The sequence below is a fragment of the Dermacentor albipictus genome, chromosome 2 (genome assembly GCF_038994185.2).
Source record: "Dermacentor albipictus isolate Rhodes 1998 colony chromosome 2, USDA_Dalb.pri_finalv2, whole genome shotgun sequence".
NCBI classification, from domain to species: domain Eukaryota; kingdom Metazoa; phylum Arthropoda; class Arachnida; order Ixodida; family Ixodidae; genus Dermacentor; species Dermacentor albipictus.
In genome coordinates this window covers 196342282-196361871 of record NC_091822.1, presented here as the reverse complement: position 1 = coordinate 196361871, position 19590 = coordinate 196342282, and the positions used below count along the sequence as shown (strand labels likewise).

General features: G+C 45.6%; 1 protein-coding gene across 1 annotated transcript in view; it reads left to right on the top strand.

Moving 5' to 3' along the window:
- The window catches only part of Tti1 (Telo2 interacting protein 1), a 56562-nt gene extending 51203 nt beyond the window's left edge, over nt 1–5359 (top strand). The window contains exons 21-23 of the mRNA XM_065427580.1: nt 281–368; nt 2555–2641; nt 5011–5359. Of these exons, the coding sequence (XP_065283652.1) occupies nt 281–368; nt 2555–2641; nt 5011–5220 (385 nt within the window). The 3' untranslated portion in view covers nt 5221–5359. The remainder of the gene's footprint in view (nt 1–280; nt 369–2554; nt 2642–5010) is intronic.
- Nucleotides 5360–19590: the final 14231 nt, after the last annotated feature.

The window sequence follows — 19590 nt, the reverse complement described above, 5'->3', positions numbered from 1 at the left end:
ATAGTATGCGAGCTTAGGAGCAGGCCAAAAAAGCCTCATCTGCTACCTGATGGCTTCAAGGCTGCCAAAGTAGAGGCCCCCCGCTATGCAATGAGCGAAATTAAGGGTATCAGAGGGGCTAGATTCTTTTTGTTAGATGAAGAAAACAGACAGTGAAGCCAGAGGAGCGAAGACGAAGAAAAATCATGAGCTTACTTTTTACATTGGTGGCCTGAAATATAGTAGTTATACTGTGTGTTCACAAAACAAATAGTCAATGGCTGCTGTGCTATCTATGCAGTAAAAACAAAGGAAAGGCCTATGAAATTACTTCTGCCTTCAAATACCAGCTTGTTCTTCTTAAAGGACTTGGGCCATTATCCTGCCAGGTAAGAGAAACTTTTATGCTGAATGTGAACTCTCCTTTCAAGAGGACTATGATTGCAACTCTTGTAACCTATTCCTGTTGTTCGTCTTCCATTTGCTGCTCAAGTAAATAATCATCAATCCCCTGTTTGGATAGGTGCAGAATGACTGAAGTATAAGCACTTAGTACTTGGCTCATTTGCTAGTTGCAAAAATGTAGAACAACTACCTTGTAGGTAGTGTTCAGTCTACACACTTGGTCCTTCACTGCCTCGACCTTTCCATTCAAAATTTGGTGCACTACCCAAGATTGTGCTAAATGATCTCTTGTGGACTTGACAAACAGCATGCTCATCAAGTTGCTGTCTTTAGTTTTGGGGAGCTGTAACTTTTCACTGTCATTGTTTTGTGCCAGCTGTGGCATCTGTAAATGACGTCTTGAAGCCTGCATAAAAATTCATTGCCAGACCTGGCCTGCAGTGCTGATTATGACTGGACCCTCCAACTGCAACTGTCTCTGTACTAAACTCTAAACAATCTCGCACAAAATGAACTTTCATGTGAGAATATGCTTTTCCCAGTTTACAAGACCTTGCACAGGCCATATACACTTTATAATGTTTCTTTGAATACTTTTTTAGAAGGGAACAAATTACCCCACTGCATCATTGACTGTGAAAGCCACACTGTTAAATGTCATGTTGCATGAAATTGTAGATTATCTGTTATGTTTCTTCTTGCTATCTGCATTCACTTGTAGTATTTCTTGTATTCAAGACAATGTTGTATAAAATTATGGAATACCTGCCATTCCTCTTTCTTTTTTACTAATTTTGTTGGTCATGCATTTTTATTTGTTATTGTGGCAATAAACTGTTTATGCATGCAGTTTCTCTCTCTGCTGTAATGCCCTATGGTGCTGCAGAATGTGTTGAATATATAGAAAATAAACATCACTGTACTTCTCTGCCAAAAGGAATTCTGTAAAAGCTTATGTGAGTGTATAAATTTTCAAACTACTGTAGCTACAGTATCTTCCATAAACTCGTGAAATTATACACAGCTGCAGTAAGCATAGCTTCTACAGTGTGCAAATTTCAAGACTTTCCATTTTCAACAGGGGAATGAGATAGGCATGAATTTCTGAACAACCATTGCATGTTGTCCTTCCTGCTTCCTTGAAACTTCTGGCAGTACACTGGATGGAGTGCTAACTGCAATGGGTTCTAAGACGCTTGTGCAGAGAAAACAGTGCGACTACTTTGGAGTTATCGTGTTGCATCAAATAAGTAGAGTGTGTGCAGGATGTGCTCTTTGTACTGTTGTGTTAATCCTTGTGATTCTTTAGCGTTGCTAAATTATTGTGCTACTGTAATGCTCAAGCAGCTGCATGTTTTCACAATTACAGTTTCCAGCCAAAATTTTTGACAAAAACAAATTAAGTACAGAGGCATGTATATTCTGATCAAAATCTTTGCAAAAAGACTTTGCATTTACTGCTGCACTGTTCTTGCTCAAATTTTGCAGAAAAATCACATTTTGGAGCCTGCATCATTCAATATAACACCTGGCACAGTTACCTGCCTGGTTTCCAAGAAAAAAATTCCATGTTGCCTTCATTTACGACGCACAAGTTATGCTAGCGCCTAGATGGTGCTAGCATAAACTTCTGTCGGCACCTGCTGGCAGCTGCAAAAAGCAGCCATTCAGGGAGGGTTGCCACGTGTTGTCCGCTCCTCTGGAACATGCGGCAACCCAACCTGAATGGCTGCTTTCTGCAGCTGCTGAAAGGCAGCAGCACAAGCTTATGCTAGTGCCACCATCCCCATAAACAAAGGCAGCTTTGCATTTCTTTTTCTTGAAAACCAAGCAAGTAACTGTACCAAGTGTTACACTGAACGACCTAGACCCAAAAATTCAATTTTTCTGCAAAATTAGAGCAATAACAGTGCAGCAGTAAGTGCAAATTCTTTTTTCTAAGATGTTAAGTGAAATATGCATGTCCCTGTATTTTTGTAAATTGCAATAAAGGACTGTGAAGTAAATTACTAAATTCACAGCATGAGACTTTCTTAACCTGCCTTATGCGAGCATGCAGTATTCATTATGGTAACTCGAACATTCGCCAAGATGCTTTTCTTTTTGGCAGTTTCTGTTTCTGAGTATGTGTATTTAGACCTCAAAAACATGACTAGTTAACATATTTCAGCTCGAAGTTCATGAACCAGGCATTGCCCTCTTGGCATCAGCTGTAGTGCCTTACCTGGAGCTCTCACAGCCACCCAAGTTGCAAGAGGTTAGTCTCGCCACTAGTTGAACTTTCTACTTCTTGTTTATTTGATGTGACAAATGTCATATAAATTTTATGCTTTCCTTCTGTCCTATCCCTAGTAATCATTTAGAGTAATTTAATGCTAAACCTGAAGCATCCGGCTGACATATTTCTCTTTACTATAGAGGTATTACTGCTTCATCCTGTATTAACAGCGTCGTATAGTAGAAGCCAGATAAACTAGCTGCATGCAGCTTTGGCTCTTTTTTAACTGCAAGAATGAAGTTCAGATAATCAGAACACCTGCTGCAGTGGCTTAGTGGCTGTGGTGTTGCGCTGCGAAGCACGAGATCGAGAGGTCACATCCCGGCCACAGCAGCCGCATTATGACGGGGGTGAAATGCAAAAATACCCCGTGTCCCGTGCATTGGGGCCACATTAAAGATCCCCTGGTGGTCAAAATTAATCTGGAGTCCCCCACTATGACATGCTTCATAATCAAATCGTGGTTTCGGCACATAGTACCCCAGAACAAAAAAAAGTAATCAGAACAGTTTTATTTTTGCACTTTCATTGAACAAAACTACTACTGCAAAACTTATTCAACTCTAATAAGTACCTTGTTGTGCTCTCAAAAGGTGTGAATGGACAAAACAAAAAGCAAAAGTTATTGTGCGCATCATGAGGACAGTCATACCAAATATTTATTATGCTTACATGGTATGAAGACGCAAAGTTGATACTAACAGACTCTTCTGCAAGGCATATCGAGGCAGACTCACTGTAACAATAGTGATCTGGTTCTGAGGTAACAGAGTTTCAGTCTTTGAGTTGTGTTTTCAAATAGCATAATACATGTGAACAGGAAAAAAAAGAAAAAAGAGAAAAAAGAAAAGAAGAAATTAGTGTACTGTGCCGGTTCTCTAACTTTTATCAAGCCTACTGAATAGTTCTGTCATCAGATGAGCATGTTTGTGGGGGGGAACCTGAACTGCCAATATTGCACTTATTGCACTATGCTTATTTAAAGAAGCCATTGTTAAAATCCTTGATGTCATGGTGAATTGGTGCACAAATTTCAAAGTGGTATCACCTTCCACCTCCCCCCCCCCCCTACCCACCTTTCATTATTGCACTTTTTCTGGCTTACCAAGCATCTTCTTGCGGTAGGAGTGGTGTTTTTGGTATTTTGGAAGGGTAATTTACTAATACAGAAGAAATCATTTTTCTCATTAGTGTCCCCTTTAATAACAATGGCACTGAACTCGGGTGTTGTGACAGGCTCTACACAAAAGTGCTGCTTGCAGCAATCTTTAATGTTGGGAGAAAAAATTTGTAACTGTATTACATGAACAAGTAAATCAGAGGTTATTAGCAATTATGTTGCATAATATACAGGCATAATGGCTGTCAAGCCAGGCATGGGCACTGCCTGCTTTCTGGTGCCTGAGTGTTTGCCACAGTGCTGATCACCTCCTAACATGGCCTTCAATGATCAAAATGCTGTCTTGGCAAAGACAGTGATAAGTGTGCAAGAAAGTCTGACTTTAGTCAAGAAATGTGGATATTGGTGATCTCGCAGTCACTAAGTTGGCGCAGAAGCATGTAGGGCCCTGTGTGCTGTAACAGGAGTTTTTCAGATAGGTTAATGCGTTGAGTGCTGGGTGATGCATTGAGCCAAGCATGACTGGTCTGGCAAGCCAGTTCAAATCAGCTGAAAACATCGTGGGTGTATTCTATGGAGTGTAGTCAACCAATAGTAGGAAGATGTTGAAGGATAAAGTTAAATGGCAGCTGAACAGTGTGCTGTTTAGCTGTTCATTGAGTTGATTTGTCTGTAAGTGATAGGCCAGTGAATAGCTTGTATTATGCAGAGCAGGAATTCAATAGATCCTACTAAACAACTCAGGACGTGAAGGTTCAGCCACGACCAGTAAGTAGGTGCAAAGGGTATTGTGGTTAAAGATGACATTACCAAGGAAGAAGTCTGTAATGTCAGTAGGGTTGCTATTTGACAAAGATTAAGTGATTGCACATTGCACTGTATATACTATCCCCACTACGGTCCTCCTATTGCTTGAGCTAGAAGAAAGTGGTAGTGCACATCTAAGCTGACAGGAAAGGATGGTTCGCAGTAGACATAGCCCCTGAGTGAAAAATCAGAGACAACAAAACAGTTAGTGGTAGCTGGCCAACAGAATCACGAGTCAGTGTTACAAGTTGGCACATTGTGCATCTGCTCAAATGTGACTCTGAAGAGATGCTTCCCTTCATTTCTCCAGCCAAAGGTATTCGTTAATTTTTTTCTCATGCTGGGTCTCCTGTTACTATAGTCATAAGCTCCTGAGAGTTCTGGTTAACTGATGCATTTAATCTACAATGGTTACATCTAGGCTGCCATTGAATGCACCCAGAACTTGGCAAAGTGCAGTGCAGACACTGTGTGGTACTACGTGGTCAAGGCACACTGCTCCAGCGAGCCACTTTGGTCACCGGCTCCATCACTGCAAGCACTTCCCTTCGGCCCAGAGCCCCGCTCCGAGAACACTAATGTGTTGCGTGTAATGGCCTTTCTAACCAGCATGGATGTGCCAAGACAATGAACTGCATATTTGTGTGTACTTTTGTCACAGTCATATGCTGGTCATCTCTTTGTGCCAAGAGGATATGGAGTGTATTTTATCGAATTAAAAAGCTTTCTCAGAAGAAAAAGTAAGATAATATTGTCCCCCTTATCATTTGAAAAAACTTTGAAGTAGGCATTTTTGTCTATGGTGCTGGACCCTTTTTGCTGTCCCTGAAGCTGCGAAGTTACAGCAGCAGCCTAAACTACCTTTTGTTAGATCAATACAACTTCCAAAAGAACTGGCTGTCTCCAAGTGCTTGCTCAGCAGCAACTTGCCCTGTGCATGAAGTGTACATCTGACAGCACAAAGTGCACTATCTATTTGAACAAGAGCTGCACGAATGGCTGTCCCTGGCTGAGGTGACTCAACAGCAAACATGCATTTAAAGCTGTCACTAAGGAATCATCGCTAGCCTGAGAATATACTTTTACAAAATCTTGCAACTTGTGGGGGTCTGGGGTGGGATATCTCCCACCGTACTCTTGGGACAAAGGAACGACAACACAGTAGTGCAAACAATCACAAGGGCATTTATTGCACCTTTCATACATCAATGCCTGCTAGCCGAGTTGCTATCCACAAAACATGCCGATGGGCGCGCGACAAATCTAGAAGTCCGACTCACCGCGACCGCAGAGCGAGCGAATATGTTCGCTCCATGCTGGATCCCAACGCCTGGTCGTTCGCGTGTATAGTCACGCGAATCGTGGCGCGTTCGAAGGCGGCCACGCGAGGCGGTCTCGCAGAAGCCTCGGTCGCCGCGCGCTCGCGGGAGACGTCCCCGTGGCGCGCCGACCCGCCGGGAAAGAGGGCCGCTGCACGTGCGGCATGGCACGTCCATCCCGCTGGCTGTCTGGAACCCAAGAGAGCGCGCCTTGTCTCTCCCGCCGAGGGTAACCCCGCAGCCGCGCAACACTAGCGCCATCTCTCGGACTGCGCCTGTACCACTCGGACCGCCGCGTGCGCGGCGAAGCCGCACTACAGGAGACGCGCTATGCGGGAAAAACATCAGGGGAGGCGCGAGGGTCGCGCTTCCCCACAAACTATGCTGCATCCAATGCTCGGCTAAATGGAATTAAATATATATAATCACAAGGACTATTTTATTCATATTCCAAAACTCAAAGCAATGCAGATGCCTTAAGTAAAAACTTCCGGAACCATGCATTTGACAGGAAGTTGGTAAAGCACTAGCTGCTAAGAAGGCTGATGGTATTAGGGAATACCTAACCGAAATAAAAGTTGTGAACCCACTGGGTAGCATTTAACTTTCTAATGTTGGAGGTCACATGATCAAGCATATGCCACGGCAGGAGAGCATGTTTCCTTCTCTAATCTGGCCATGGCTGTGCTTGGCTGCCCGCTCAGTGGAATGGATATATGCAGCTGGCACACAATGTATTGGAGGTAAATTGCGGCAAGTACAAAACTCACGATGAGCCAAGATGGTGGGTAGCTTCATATGCTGCATTCCCGTGCACATAGTGCTGCAGGTTGCAAAATCAAAGTTTCAAAAGTGTGGTCAAGCAAGCGGCAGAACGAAGTGCTCTGCTGCTAGCACTCTTCAGCACCACAGCATTGTGACACTGAGTGCTCACAGTCATCGAGTGAGATCTGATCATGTTTACCTGTAGGCGCTTAACACCATGGATGCTTAGTTAGTAAGCGAATCTTTACTGCAATTTATACGGCTGCTAAAACATAGATCAATGTGATGTTCTGATTTATCTCCTGCTCCAGCTACTAGAAAGCATAGATGCTGTGCGACTGGCATAGAACACTGTTCATGCCCTGTCTGTTCCCTTCAATCACTTTTATAACAAACTGTCACTGCCTGTTAACCACTCCATGCAAAATAAACTTGCAAGGTTCTGTTCATGTAGCCTTCTTTCATTTTCCCACCATAATGCTATCACAGACATTATAAGTGGCACTGTTTCTCTTTAAGTCACAGTTTACACCTATCATTATGCAGCAAGTAAAATACCAAATGTACATCTCTGAAGCTAAATCAAGTGCCGGATTCAATGGCCAACTGACATTTTTGGAGAAAAAGTGAAGACACTTGCAGCGAATTCAGAGCCCAGCAGTTGACATGTTGACTGAAGTGATGGCAGATTAAGCTTTGAAACCTACCAAATGTGCAGACTCTGCCAGATTATTGCATGGTACTGATCGCCTCTCCATGCCTACATCAGCATGAACAGGTTGTAGGACAGCATTTCAAGTATAACCAAGTTGTCATTGTGCCTGTCAATTTTGCAGTCCTTGGGGGTGATACAGGAACAGCATATCTTACGAGGAAACAGCTTGCAATATTTACATATTTTAGCTTGAGAAATTAAATTAGTTCAGTAACTTCCTTGTGCCACATGGAGGGCGTGGCTATGGGTGGTTCGAAAATCTTTTTGCCGCAACTATGTCCGACGTTGTACGCCAACGCCAGATTTTCTGCGACATGGGGCCCTTAGCACTGTCGCGTTAAAATGTTGGTGCACGTATTCTACTGCTCTCTACAATAGCGTTAAATAACCACTCCTATTGCCTTTTTCACGCAGTATTGAACCGCAAAGATCTTGCACATTAAGCCACATTGTTTATAGAGTTTGTAGAATTGATAACAGTTTCAATGTAAATTGTAAAGTTCGCTTTTGCGCTCTTTAGAAACTGGAAATCAGCATAATGGTCGACGATTACCACTCATTATAACTCTTAAATGTTGTCCGTGAATGTGTCGTGAGTTCAAAAAGAGAATTGCGCGTACAGCTTCACTGCATACGTATCTTTTGCACCACCGTTATGCTGCTGCTGTACCATGCAGAAAAGCTAGCTTTACAGTTTGAAAAGAATTTCGCGATACAAAGCCTGCTGTGCAGCACATGTTAAAGCCACTGGCATCACTTTCACAAGCTTTCTACTCATCTACACATCCGACAATATTAAAAACAAGCTATGCTCACCTTTCCTTGAAATAGACTGGATCAATTTCTGTCACACATCAGGTGCAGGAATTACTTGTGAATACTTTTACCCGAATCTTTGCTTTTTACTACGGCATACAGCACTAAATCAATGTTGATGTCATCTCTGACATTAATCTGTAATCAACACTGTAATCAACTTAAAACGCTAAATTATTCTACAAATCTTTTCAAACAATTTTTTTTTTCAGGCTCTTACAGAGGCTAGGAAAGGGAAATTTATGCTGTCTAGCATTGCAGCTGCCACCTGTGCTCGTTGTTTAGCTTTCTTGCAGCACTCCTCCTCCTCTAATTTCACTATATTCAAACGCAAAACATTTGCAAATCTTGCTTTCTTTTTAGATTTGCTAATTTATTGATTTACCACCAATACAATTTAGCATGGAGAGGCGGGCTAGTTGGTGGCCGATATTGGAATCCGCGCCTGTCCTGTTTGTTTCCTTCCTCATCCATTGTCGTTTGCACGGTTACATGATGTGTTCCAACACCAATACAAGTGCTTTGTGCCTGCCGAAATGGCAGCACGAGCATTGGAACAGATAGTGGAAGCAGACAACAGCAAACAGCTTATAACTGGTACCACTCTACCCGTGTGTTCTGTCCCTAGTGGCAAAACAGTTGAACTAGACCAGGTATGCTGGGCAAGGGATATCTGTGCAGGTCTGGAGTTCACTAGGTCATGGTTCAGGAATTGGTTCAGGATGAAGCGACTGGACCAGACCAGGGGCATAACATGCACGCACTCTCCCAGCTACAGATAGTACCCTAAGGTTTCTGCGTAACCTGCGCGCTGGAATCAATGCCTTACCGCAAGAGACTTCTACCACACCCTTCAGAACTCTGCTGTATGCAGCAATGAGGTATATCATGAAACAATTATGTACTAGATTAGCGGAACTAGATCATATTGTTCATGGGTGCGAACACTTTCAGAAATACTTCGTGCGTGACGAATTTGAATAGACGCTGGTTATTCTGTGGGGTGTGTCTGCAGTGTTGGGGTGCCACAAGTTTACAATAAACGAGCTGTTTTCCGGTGAAAACGCATGCAACATCATCGTGTACACAATGGTAGTGCTGAGAGCTTGTGACTACTTTGATTCGGCAGCGGTTCCACGACTCCACCATTTTTCTATATGGCATAGGGTGCCTTGATGTAGCGCGCTGCCGCGCTACATCATGGCACCCTACTATGGCTTAAAACCCCTAAATGACCTAAAAGTAATGACATCTCCTCTCTCCTCCTCCTATGCCAGCGCTCCTTCTCTTGGCTCCTCCCGGGCGCCGACGGTGGCGGCCAGCTCCTCGGCCGGGTACAGCTAGCAGACGCTCCCAACGTTCACCCCACTGGTGGCGCGCAGTGCACTAAGTGCCTGAAGGATTTGGTTGTTGCGTTTATGACAGGGGAGGTTCATAAATTAGTTACTACAATAACTGCCGGTATCCATGTTGCACTGCTTTATCGAAGCTCCTTCCACTGCGATCACTTCGATTGCGGTTCAACAGTGGAGGTGGTGCTCAAGTGAGCTAACAGTGTTTTTTCTCTAATGGCGCCTTTTGATCAGCTTCATTTGAACTTCAACGCTGCCAAGAGAAATTGGAACAAAATATGCTTTGTATGTGGATATTTACCTTTTACTTTTTAAAACACAGGCATGAGATCTAAGCTTTATAAAAACCGATGGTGGTGTACTACTATTATAATCTGTCAAAGGCGCATTTGCTCGTGTACTACAAAAAGGCTTGGTAATGCATTGGGCCATAATTTCTTGATGCCGTAATTCCGAAAGATTTGGCTTTCAAATTGGTCTTCGGTGAAGTGATCATAAGATGAATAAGCTAAGATTTGGTATGGCACAATTTTTTGAGAAATGATACAAGGCACGGAAAGGGGGGGGGGGGGAACATACGCCGTGACATTTCACAAATAATTTTGAAGAACTGTTGATATGTCAGCCCACCGTGTGCGTGACCATAACAATTTTATCCATATCGAACGTTGAAAATGGTCTGGGTCATTGCATGCCCCTTCCTTAGAGGTTTCTTTTACCCGACCTAGTGTTAAAAATGTTTCAAGCAGCTTAGAGTTGCACGACATTTTTGAACCCAATATAATTTCGGCTGCGTTTAGCAGATGTCTGCGTTCTAATTTATTATGTGCACAGATACGGCGCACACAAGATATAGCTGCCGTTACTGTGACGAGACGTTCATTTGAGGGATCGCCAGTCGTTTGTGCGCAGGCGCGAGAGAGAAAATCTGGGGGCTTTTGCTCCTTAAGTATATGACCCTGCCTAGGTACTACAGAGGAGGTTTCTTAGCGCATGTTGTAGACGTGTGTCCCTAGACGTGTTGCGGAGTGGAGTCGATTTTGTTTACGGTCTGACCGTTCTTTATTCTAAAGTTGGACGCTGGCTGCAGGCGCGGTAAAGAAGGTGAAGCAGCGGGCTAAGTCGTGGCGGATTGTAGCTTTCTCGCGCGTTACGGTGAAGTAGTACCTTGTATAACGTCACAGATGTTTCTGTGGGAGCAGTAAACTGTAACGACCGTAGTGGAGCCCAGGCCACATATATTGAAAAGCTAGAAAGCAGAGTGCCTTAGCAACTGCGGTTGAACGCAAGTGGCTGAAAGGCCGCCGGTGACGATGACTGGCCCAGTACCAGCGCCGCAGGCTCGAGAAAGTCTGTCCGACGTACCTTCAGAGGCAAAGTTCTGACTGGTGTTGCAGTAGTCGCGGGGCGTGGTAGTGCTGAACTTAGCATTACAATTTGGCGGCTGGATGTAATTATATTTATTCAATCGTGTTTTTCACTAATTGCACCAATGTGTAATTTTTTCGCATTATTGGCGGCGCCTTCAGGAAACCAAAGCGGCAACGGGGACACCAAAGCTACAACCGTGATTTGTCCATGGGTTGCGGCTCACCGAAGCCTGCGCATACGAGGCGTGTATAAGATCAGATAATTTTTTATGCGAACACCCCCTGGCATGCTTTGGCCTCCGCGGGCCCAACCCACGTGCCGCCCTGTTTACAGCTTTGAGACCCCCGCTAGCCCTTGGGCATCGTTACTAGGTACTTTTCAGTTGCAAAACTCTACCTGGGAGCGGCGCGAGAACATGACCCTCTGCCGTCTCCTCTTGCGAGGTGGCGCTGCTGCCATGGTTGGCCCGGTTGGCTACGGAAGCTTCCCAAGGCAGCAGCGCAACGTCGACTCAATGCCAGATTTTCTTTCTTTTTGCTGCTCTGCATGGTGCTAAATATTCAAAGAATAGCCATTTTACATTGTGCACACTGTAAAAAGAAGCTAATAGGTGAATTAAGAGGACAGTGAGGCTTTTCGTTTGTGGCATGTTGTTTTATGTATACATGAAAAAAAAAAGAATAGGAACGGTACAACGCCGGATTGATGAATCTAAGCATGCTGCATCGATATTCACAAAAGACGCGCTCTCTTGGTTGCTACAGCTACCTTGTGACTGCTTTCTAGTTGACAGTTTTTATCCCTGGAGTAAAAATGCATCCGCATAACAATGAGAAAATTCAGTATTTCGCGCATGAATGCGAACATATGCTCTGCACAACCAAGAGGGAGGCAGCACCCCTCTAGATCATCTAAAACCTTCCAAAATATCTCTCCGCAAAGGCCTGCCTCATCCAGGGAAGCTGACACACTTTTATTAGCAATCTTCATAAAGCCCAGCATCTTTGACGTCGGGTGCTTTAAGGAACCTTACTTGAGAATTCTGCACTCAATTAAGCAACTGTCGCAGCCAACTGCTGGGATTTCACAGCTTATGTCCGCTATATGCATATATCACATGGTGCGCCCTTTCTGACTTTATGAATGACATATCCACACAGATAATAAACAACATTGCCCTGGCCCTATGTTTCCTCGAGCATAAGTGTGCTTATTGCAAGCACATTCTGATGAGCTGCTGGCTCCAGGCAACTTATCAACGTTGCCTCAATGGCACTGCGAAGACTACTTTTTTTTACTTGCAGGCTTCTCTCGTCTGCTTGAATGTGTCGACGCCGACGAGCACAGTGCCTGGCACACCTTCCACACTACCACGTAGCGCTGTTTTAACAGGTGTATACAGGCTTAGAAGGCGGAATATCTGCGTGAAGTTGATTATAGTAGGATGGGACTCGTCTCAACCGAAGGAACGCTCTAGTCCAATGTATTGCTGAAAAAACATGACTGAGGGAATTTACTAGCAAACAGTGCAATGTGAATGCAGTCACAACAAATGTGAACAGTGTGCCTTACCTCCAGTGGATCTTGATTTGGCTTGGCTGTCGAAACATAGAGCGCACCTGGACGCGGCATATCATCGACAATGTCTAAAGTCGACATCAGAGTTACTCACAGCAACTTTGTCGTTTGTTGTGATGCAAAAAGCTACATGTTCTTTTGAATTGCATTCTGTTCTGTCAAGTTTAGCAGTTCCAAAAAATATTTGATGACCTGAAATGATTAGTGTAACAAGTTTTTAGCCCTTAGAATATGCGCACGAAGCTCAAAGGTGGTGGTCTGGTACATTATTTCGTTGTAGAATGCTCTCAAGGTTTTAATAACACACACGAAAAAACAGAAGTGGAAACAGACAAAATGATAGTTAGGAAGGGCGCTGCACCCTCCCTAGCTCTCACTTTGTCTCTTTCTCGTGGTTTTTCTTGTTTCATTGCCGTTTGATTGTTCCATTGCAGGCATGTTTGCTCACAAGGCGAGCAGCATTTTCCTAGCACACAAATAAGAAACACGAGCAAAACGTGGCACGCTGCTGCACGCATCGGCGTCTCTGTCCGCCCGCACAAACGTTGCTCGCACTGCCCGCCTTCGGGCCGACATAGTGTTCCTGTATTGGCGGCGAGGAGTTACGGAGTCGCCAACTATCGGAAGCGCCTCGCTGGCGTAGTACGAGGGATCACGTACGCGGCGCGCTCCTCATAGGTTTTGCTGTCAGCGCTCACTGAAAACACCACGTGCGAGCTCTCCCGGACATTTCTGTAAGTGCTTTCGAAACGAAGAATTTTTTTACTGTCTAAATAATAATCGTGGGCAAACTGAAAGCACATAATCGTTTACAGACGCTATCTCTTTACCGAATACTAGTGAACTCCGCTGTGCGCGGTCGCCACGATGGAGTATCCCGAACCAGCTTCTTGCGTGAAAGGTAGGTAAACGCTCAGAGCAAACTATGTGAAATATGTTCTTATGGTGTTTGTATAACTAAATGGAGCGTAATAGAATGAAGCCTCAATGCAGCGATCGCACAGCTTCGCAGCGACCGACTGCGCGTCTGCATATGCTAGCTTGTCCGCGCTCTGTTTCGCTTTCGCCGCGTGCGCGTTTTGCACCGTGAGCTTTAGGCCGCAGAATATGAGCATTTGACAGTATACAAGCAACCATTGTTGCGTGGGCGCTATCAGAGCTGTTCAAAAATAATTTCATTGTAGAGACTTCGACGCCTACGGGGACTGTGATGTGCCATCGCGACGATTGAATCTTTTTTTTTTCTTTTAAATTCTTGGACGTTTCAATATTATTTCTCGAGTTGCGTCACACTGTATGTTTAACGGTGTTCTTAGCGTGCGATTTCCCGCTGCTTCTTTTGTAATCCAGTGCATTAATTCATAACAAAACATGGCTATATGCCATGCTTTTTTTTAATGTGCTTTTTACCGCTCCCTTTCCACTCCAGTGAAATTGCCAGTATCGCCAAGTTCATAGACCAAACCGTCATGACATTAGTCGGGCAGCGGACTCGGGCGAGCGTCTCACACGCGTCTTCCGAACATCGCAGACCCGGCGCCGTAGCATAAATCTTCCTCGCGTCTGTGCTTGCTGCATACCCGAGTCGTAGCCGTTGACTGTTTCCCGGTTTTAGGTGTCACGAGCCAGGCTTCACGCAGGTTCTTGCCCTGTGTCTACTTGTCAATAAGGCTGACACCGGGCTCCGTTGCGTACGTCCGGCACTGCGGCACCGAGCAGTAGCCTACCATGTTGCGCGCCTTCAAAGGCAGCCAATACCTATTGTAGTGCTTTCAAGCGTTGTAGAGGAGACACTTGAAGCGGGAAAATCTCGCCAGTAAATGAGGACCGCAGCGTACGAGGGAATTTCTCGTTTTCAGCTAGCTTCGGTGCTCCCGAAGCAGCCGACGCGGCCGCTATGTCCACGTGATCCCTAATAGCACGTCACGCCGATGGTGGCGCCAGCTTTTCCAGTGGTGGAGCTCGAGGCCAATATGGCCGACAGTGTCGCGCGCGCCACCCCGCGGGCGCGACAGAAAGGGGTCAGGTGCCGCGGCGGAGTTTGACCATGGTTTGACAACTGAAAATAATCTAGTAACGTTGCCCTTGGGTGCCCTGGAGATCCTTTAGTGCGAAGAAAGGCTGCAGACGCTCGCGCTTCTCACCAAATCGTCAGAAAATACAAGTGACTTTTGATGAACGGCCACTTTCCTCACAAAGGCGCAGCTAGGTCCCACGCATTTTCAAAGTTTACCAGGCCGATCCTGTGCAGCCATATCTTTCGGCGAGCCGCGTTGCTTATTGCGGATGGAATAACGAAAAGTATTTTCCACAAGCCTCCTCGATTGTTGCACCCATAAGCGCAACATAGACTGGGCAACGCCGCAATACGTAAACGGCACTAGCGCTAGCGAAACGCTGCCCGCCAAAACTCCGGCGCCAGAAACCAACCGAAGCGCGATTTCGATACCCGGCAATGGCGCCTGCGTCTGCTACGGACCATAAAAGCGCGCGCTAGCACGTGACCACGACGCTGCGACCAATAGGAGGGTCGACTTTCTGGAAGCGTGTCAGGCGAGAGAGAAAGCGGCAAAGTTCATAGGAAGTCGTTACTTCTTTATTCAGGGTTTTACATAGGGTTGAAAGACTATGGGGTTTTACTATGAATGGATGTATGGCTGTTGTGAGCGTCCCCTTTGGAACGGGACGGTGGGTTGCGCCACCAAGCTCTTGCTATTGTACTGCTTAATGCAGGCCTACTTAGGTAAAAAAAAAAAAAAAACTTTATGAACTCTCACAACCAAATTTTCTGATCCCCTATTGCGAACTTTGCTTTTGTATGTCTCCGCTTTTTGTCGTTTCCCTACTTCCACCAACCTTCCAAGTGTTAAAAATGTCTCAAGCATGTTTCAAGCAGCTTAGATTCGCACGACATTTTTTAACCCATTATAATTTCGGCTTTTATACTATGGCTCCACTTGCAGCGTCTCAAGCGGGCTTTATAAGAAACAGAGTATATAACTGTAATACAATGCGTCGCATTATATAGTAAAAACAGTGCATCAAGCAGTTAAAATCGGGTTAAATTTTGTGCGTCTCGTCACAGAACGCCTATGGTTTCGTTGCATGGAGGAAGGAAACTGAGGAGAGGCCCTACCCCCTCCGCGCGCTAGGAGAAAAGTGTGGAGGAAACGACGTAGTAGGTTCTCCTCTTTTTTGCTGTATTTTTATTTCTTTGCTGTAGCGGCCACGCTTTTCGGGCCACAATGGCGGCTTTGTTATGATTCTGTGCGCTCACACGTGTTGCTCCGTAGGTTTAATTCGTACCGTGGCAGAGGCGCCGTGCGGGCAGGTTTGCGTTGGTTTCCGTGTTTTGTTACGCTGCGTTGTCTGGACCGTGCTCTACCGGATGCTGCTGTGGCCTGGTGGGACAGGAGGAACTAAAGTTCGTGAAATGAACGCGCATGTAACGCTGTACGCAATGTACCGCGCCACGGCAATGGCTGCGGACGAAGAAATATCCGCGGGAAATTTTGTCCTCTTTGGCGGAATCGTGCTAACGATTGCCTAGTATTGCTGCGGAGCGCGCGGGTCCGAGCAGCACGGTTGCGCGCAGCGCGGCGTGGTTTGCGAGAAATGTAAAGAGAGCAGAGCTGGCCCGATAGGCGGAGCAAAGCCATGAGCAACGCCAACTTCCGGCTTCACTTTAGCTTCGCAAAGAGTGACGTCAGGGCCTCTCCTGAGTTTCCTTCCTCCGTGTCTCGTTGCCATAGCGTCACGTGACCTGCGGCGCTACACTCTAAGAACAGTTTACACCCTTTGGCTTGCCCCTTCTGCCACACAAAAATAATCGTCATCTGCCTTGATGCGTTTCCTTTCTTTATCGCTGCGAGCCCGGAACTTTCCAGTAACGAACGGCACGCGCGTTATCAGCATAGAACAGTTTACACCCTTTGGAGTGCCTCTTCTGCATACCCTTCCCGGATTAACAAGGGAAGCAATGAAGCCTGGAATCTTAATTGAAGACGCAGACAAAAAAAAATGTGGTATTGTTGCGAAATTTGAGCGAAGACAAAGCAGCGGTAAGCGCGAAAGCTTACTGAAGGTTGTTGCAAAAGCACAACAAGCGTTGCGTCATTCGTGAATAATTATAGTGTACACTACTGACCACGTGCTGGAGCAGCACCCTGAACAGGGAGGAAGGGAAACGTTCGGAGGGAGCGTCACGCAACGCGATCGAAGCCAAACCACCCAAGTGCGCGGTTGGTTTTGGTGTTCCCGCTCTGCAGGCAGAGCCACGGCAGGGCAGCCGAACAAGCGCGCACTGAATAAAAACTACTGGCATAGAGTTACAGCTAGGGAACCGAACGTGTCAGCATATCTCGATTCTTGCTCCGTGATCTCGACGCAAGAGGTCACGTGTTGGGCCACCACTGAGCAAATGTATGCGCTGCCATCGGCGTGACGTGGTATGAGGGATCACGTGGACAAAGCGGCCGTGTCGGCTGCTTCGAAAGCGCCAAAGCAAGCTGAAAACGAAAGCTTGAAGTCCCACCTGCGCTGCGGTTCTGATTAAGTTGGGAGGTATTCCCGTTTCGGGTGTCTTTTTGACAACACTTGAAAGCACTATAATAGGTAGTGGCTGCTTTTGAAGACGTCTAACGTGGTAGGCTACTGCTAGGTGCCGCAATGCCGGACGTATACGCAACAGAGCCCGGTGTCAACCTTCACACGTACCCGTGGGACAAGAAGCTGCGTGAAGCTTGGGTAGCGAAACTTAGAACCGGCAAGCAGCCATCGGCTACAACTCATGTGTGCAACAAGCATTTCCGCGAGGAAGATTACTGCTACGGCGTCGGGGCTGCGATGCTCAATGAAGCACGCACTGAGACTCTCGCCCGCGCGCTGCCCTGCTAATGAACATTTGATCTATGAACTTGTTGATGCTAGACACTGGCAAGTTCATTGGAATGGAAAGAGAACGGTGAGAAGGGAGTTAAAAAAGGCATGGCATATGCTCATATATGTGTTGTCACCAAACAATGAATTTATGCGTGCTTTATTAAGAGAAAGAAGCAGCGGGAAATCGCTGGCTGAGAAGACCGATAAACATACAGTGCGATGCAAACTTGAGAACTAGTGATGTTGAAACGTCCAATAATTTAGAAGAAACGAAAAAAAAAGTTGCCGTTGGCGTCGAAGTACCTAGTTATAACGAAATTATTTTTGAACTGCACACAACAATGGTTGCTTAATTGTGTACTGTGAATGCTCATATGCTGCGGCCTGAAGTTCACGGAACGGCACAAAAACGCGCTCGCAGGGAAAGCGAAACATAGTACGCGGAGATGCATGCACACGCGCAGTCGGTCGCTGCGGATGCGTGCGATCGCTGCATTAAGGCTTCATTCTTTTATGCTACACTTCATTATACAGGCAGCCCACTATAGGAACACATTCTACATAGTTTGCTCTTAGTGAGGGCCTCCCTTTCACGCAAGAAACGGGTTCGGGGGACTCCATTGCGGAGACCGCGCGCAGTGGCCGTTCACTGTAGGTATTCGGTAAAGAGATAGCACCTGTAAACCATTCTGTGTTTTCTGTTTGCCCACGCTTACTATTTTGACAGTAAAGAACTTCTATCGTTTCGAGAGGACTTAGAAATGTCTAGGAGGGCTCCCGCGTGGTGATCTTATTGAGCGCCGACAGCCAAAACTATGAGCAGCGCCTCGCGTTATCCCTCTTACTACGCAAGCGAGGCGCTTCCGACAGATGGCGACTCCGTAAATTCTCGCCGCAAGCGGAAAATTCATAGTGTACTAGAATACGGTTGACTAAGGACCAGCGGCTGGAGCTTGCGTTGCAGTGAGGCGCGCGACAACGAAAAGTACTGTGGCGGCGCTGCGATCGAAGTGGAGCATCATGGTCGCGCCGTTGGAAACTGCTGGCGATATTTCTCGGAAGGGTCATTCGTACTACTTCACGCGCTTGTATGTGCGTTCAGACCGCTCAAACGGTGTCTATAATTCCACACGACACGTATTTATGCCTTAAGAATATATGCCTTTCCTTTTGTTTTTTATTTCATTTTATTTATTTTTAGTTCCGCTCGGTGATTACGCATGCATTGCGTCCGCAGTGTCGACTTTCATTCTATGTTATTGTACGGTTCCCTTTGGAGAACAAATATTTTTCTTGTTCTTCAAGAAGAATGTGTCTCTCGTGTGCATTTTTGCGCATATAGTTTACCATCAGTATAGGTCTTGCGAAACGGGGACGAAAAAACATGTGTAACCTTCCTGCTTGCCGTTTCAAAGAATTAAACCATATATGCCCCATCCGTCGCCCTGCACTCAGATTTACGGGAAGTGTTCTTATAGAAAAAAAAAAAACTGCAGTGCAACATTCCATTCATGTTTCCGTCTTCCTCGCGTAACAGAATGCAGAGTACGGGTTCTTTGATTGCGGTCGGACCTCCGGCGCAGAAAACGGTTTTAGGTATCCATTATATACTCTAATCATTGGCCCCGTAAGCCGTGTGAAATTTTTTGTCCAGTCCATGCTTAACAAAAAAAACGAAAAAAAAGAGGCAGCGCAGTAGTTATTAGTGGTTACATAGTGGATATGGCGTTGCACTGCTGAACTCGAGTTCACGGATTCAAACCAGGTCGCGGAATGCGACGGGAACTGAATGGAAAAGACGCTCGTGTACTTCTGTTTAGGTGCACGTTAAAGAACCCCAGATGGTCAGAACAGAACAGTGTGACTCATTACCATATCACCAGATGTAAAATGCCAGAATTTGTTTATTGAAGAAAAAAGGTAGCTGCATCCTTTGGCTTTTTTTCTAGGGGCGGTGCAAACGAAATTATTATCGAGTCTGATTTCTGAGAAAAACAGCTTACGCTTACCTTATCTTTCATACCTAAATGTAATGCCGTTCCCAATTGTACGTCCGCTAAACTAAGCAGCTTCTATATTATAAACGGCTGCTTTCAGTTATCCGGCTCACTATCATAAGGACAATAATGAAGCAACTAAAGAAATGGCATGCCTCACATACACGTAGAGATATTTGTAGATCTGCTGTGTTCGTTGAAGAAGAT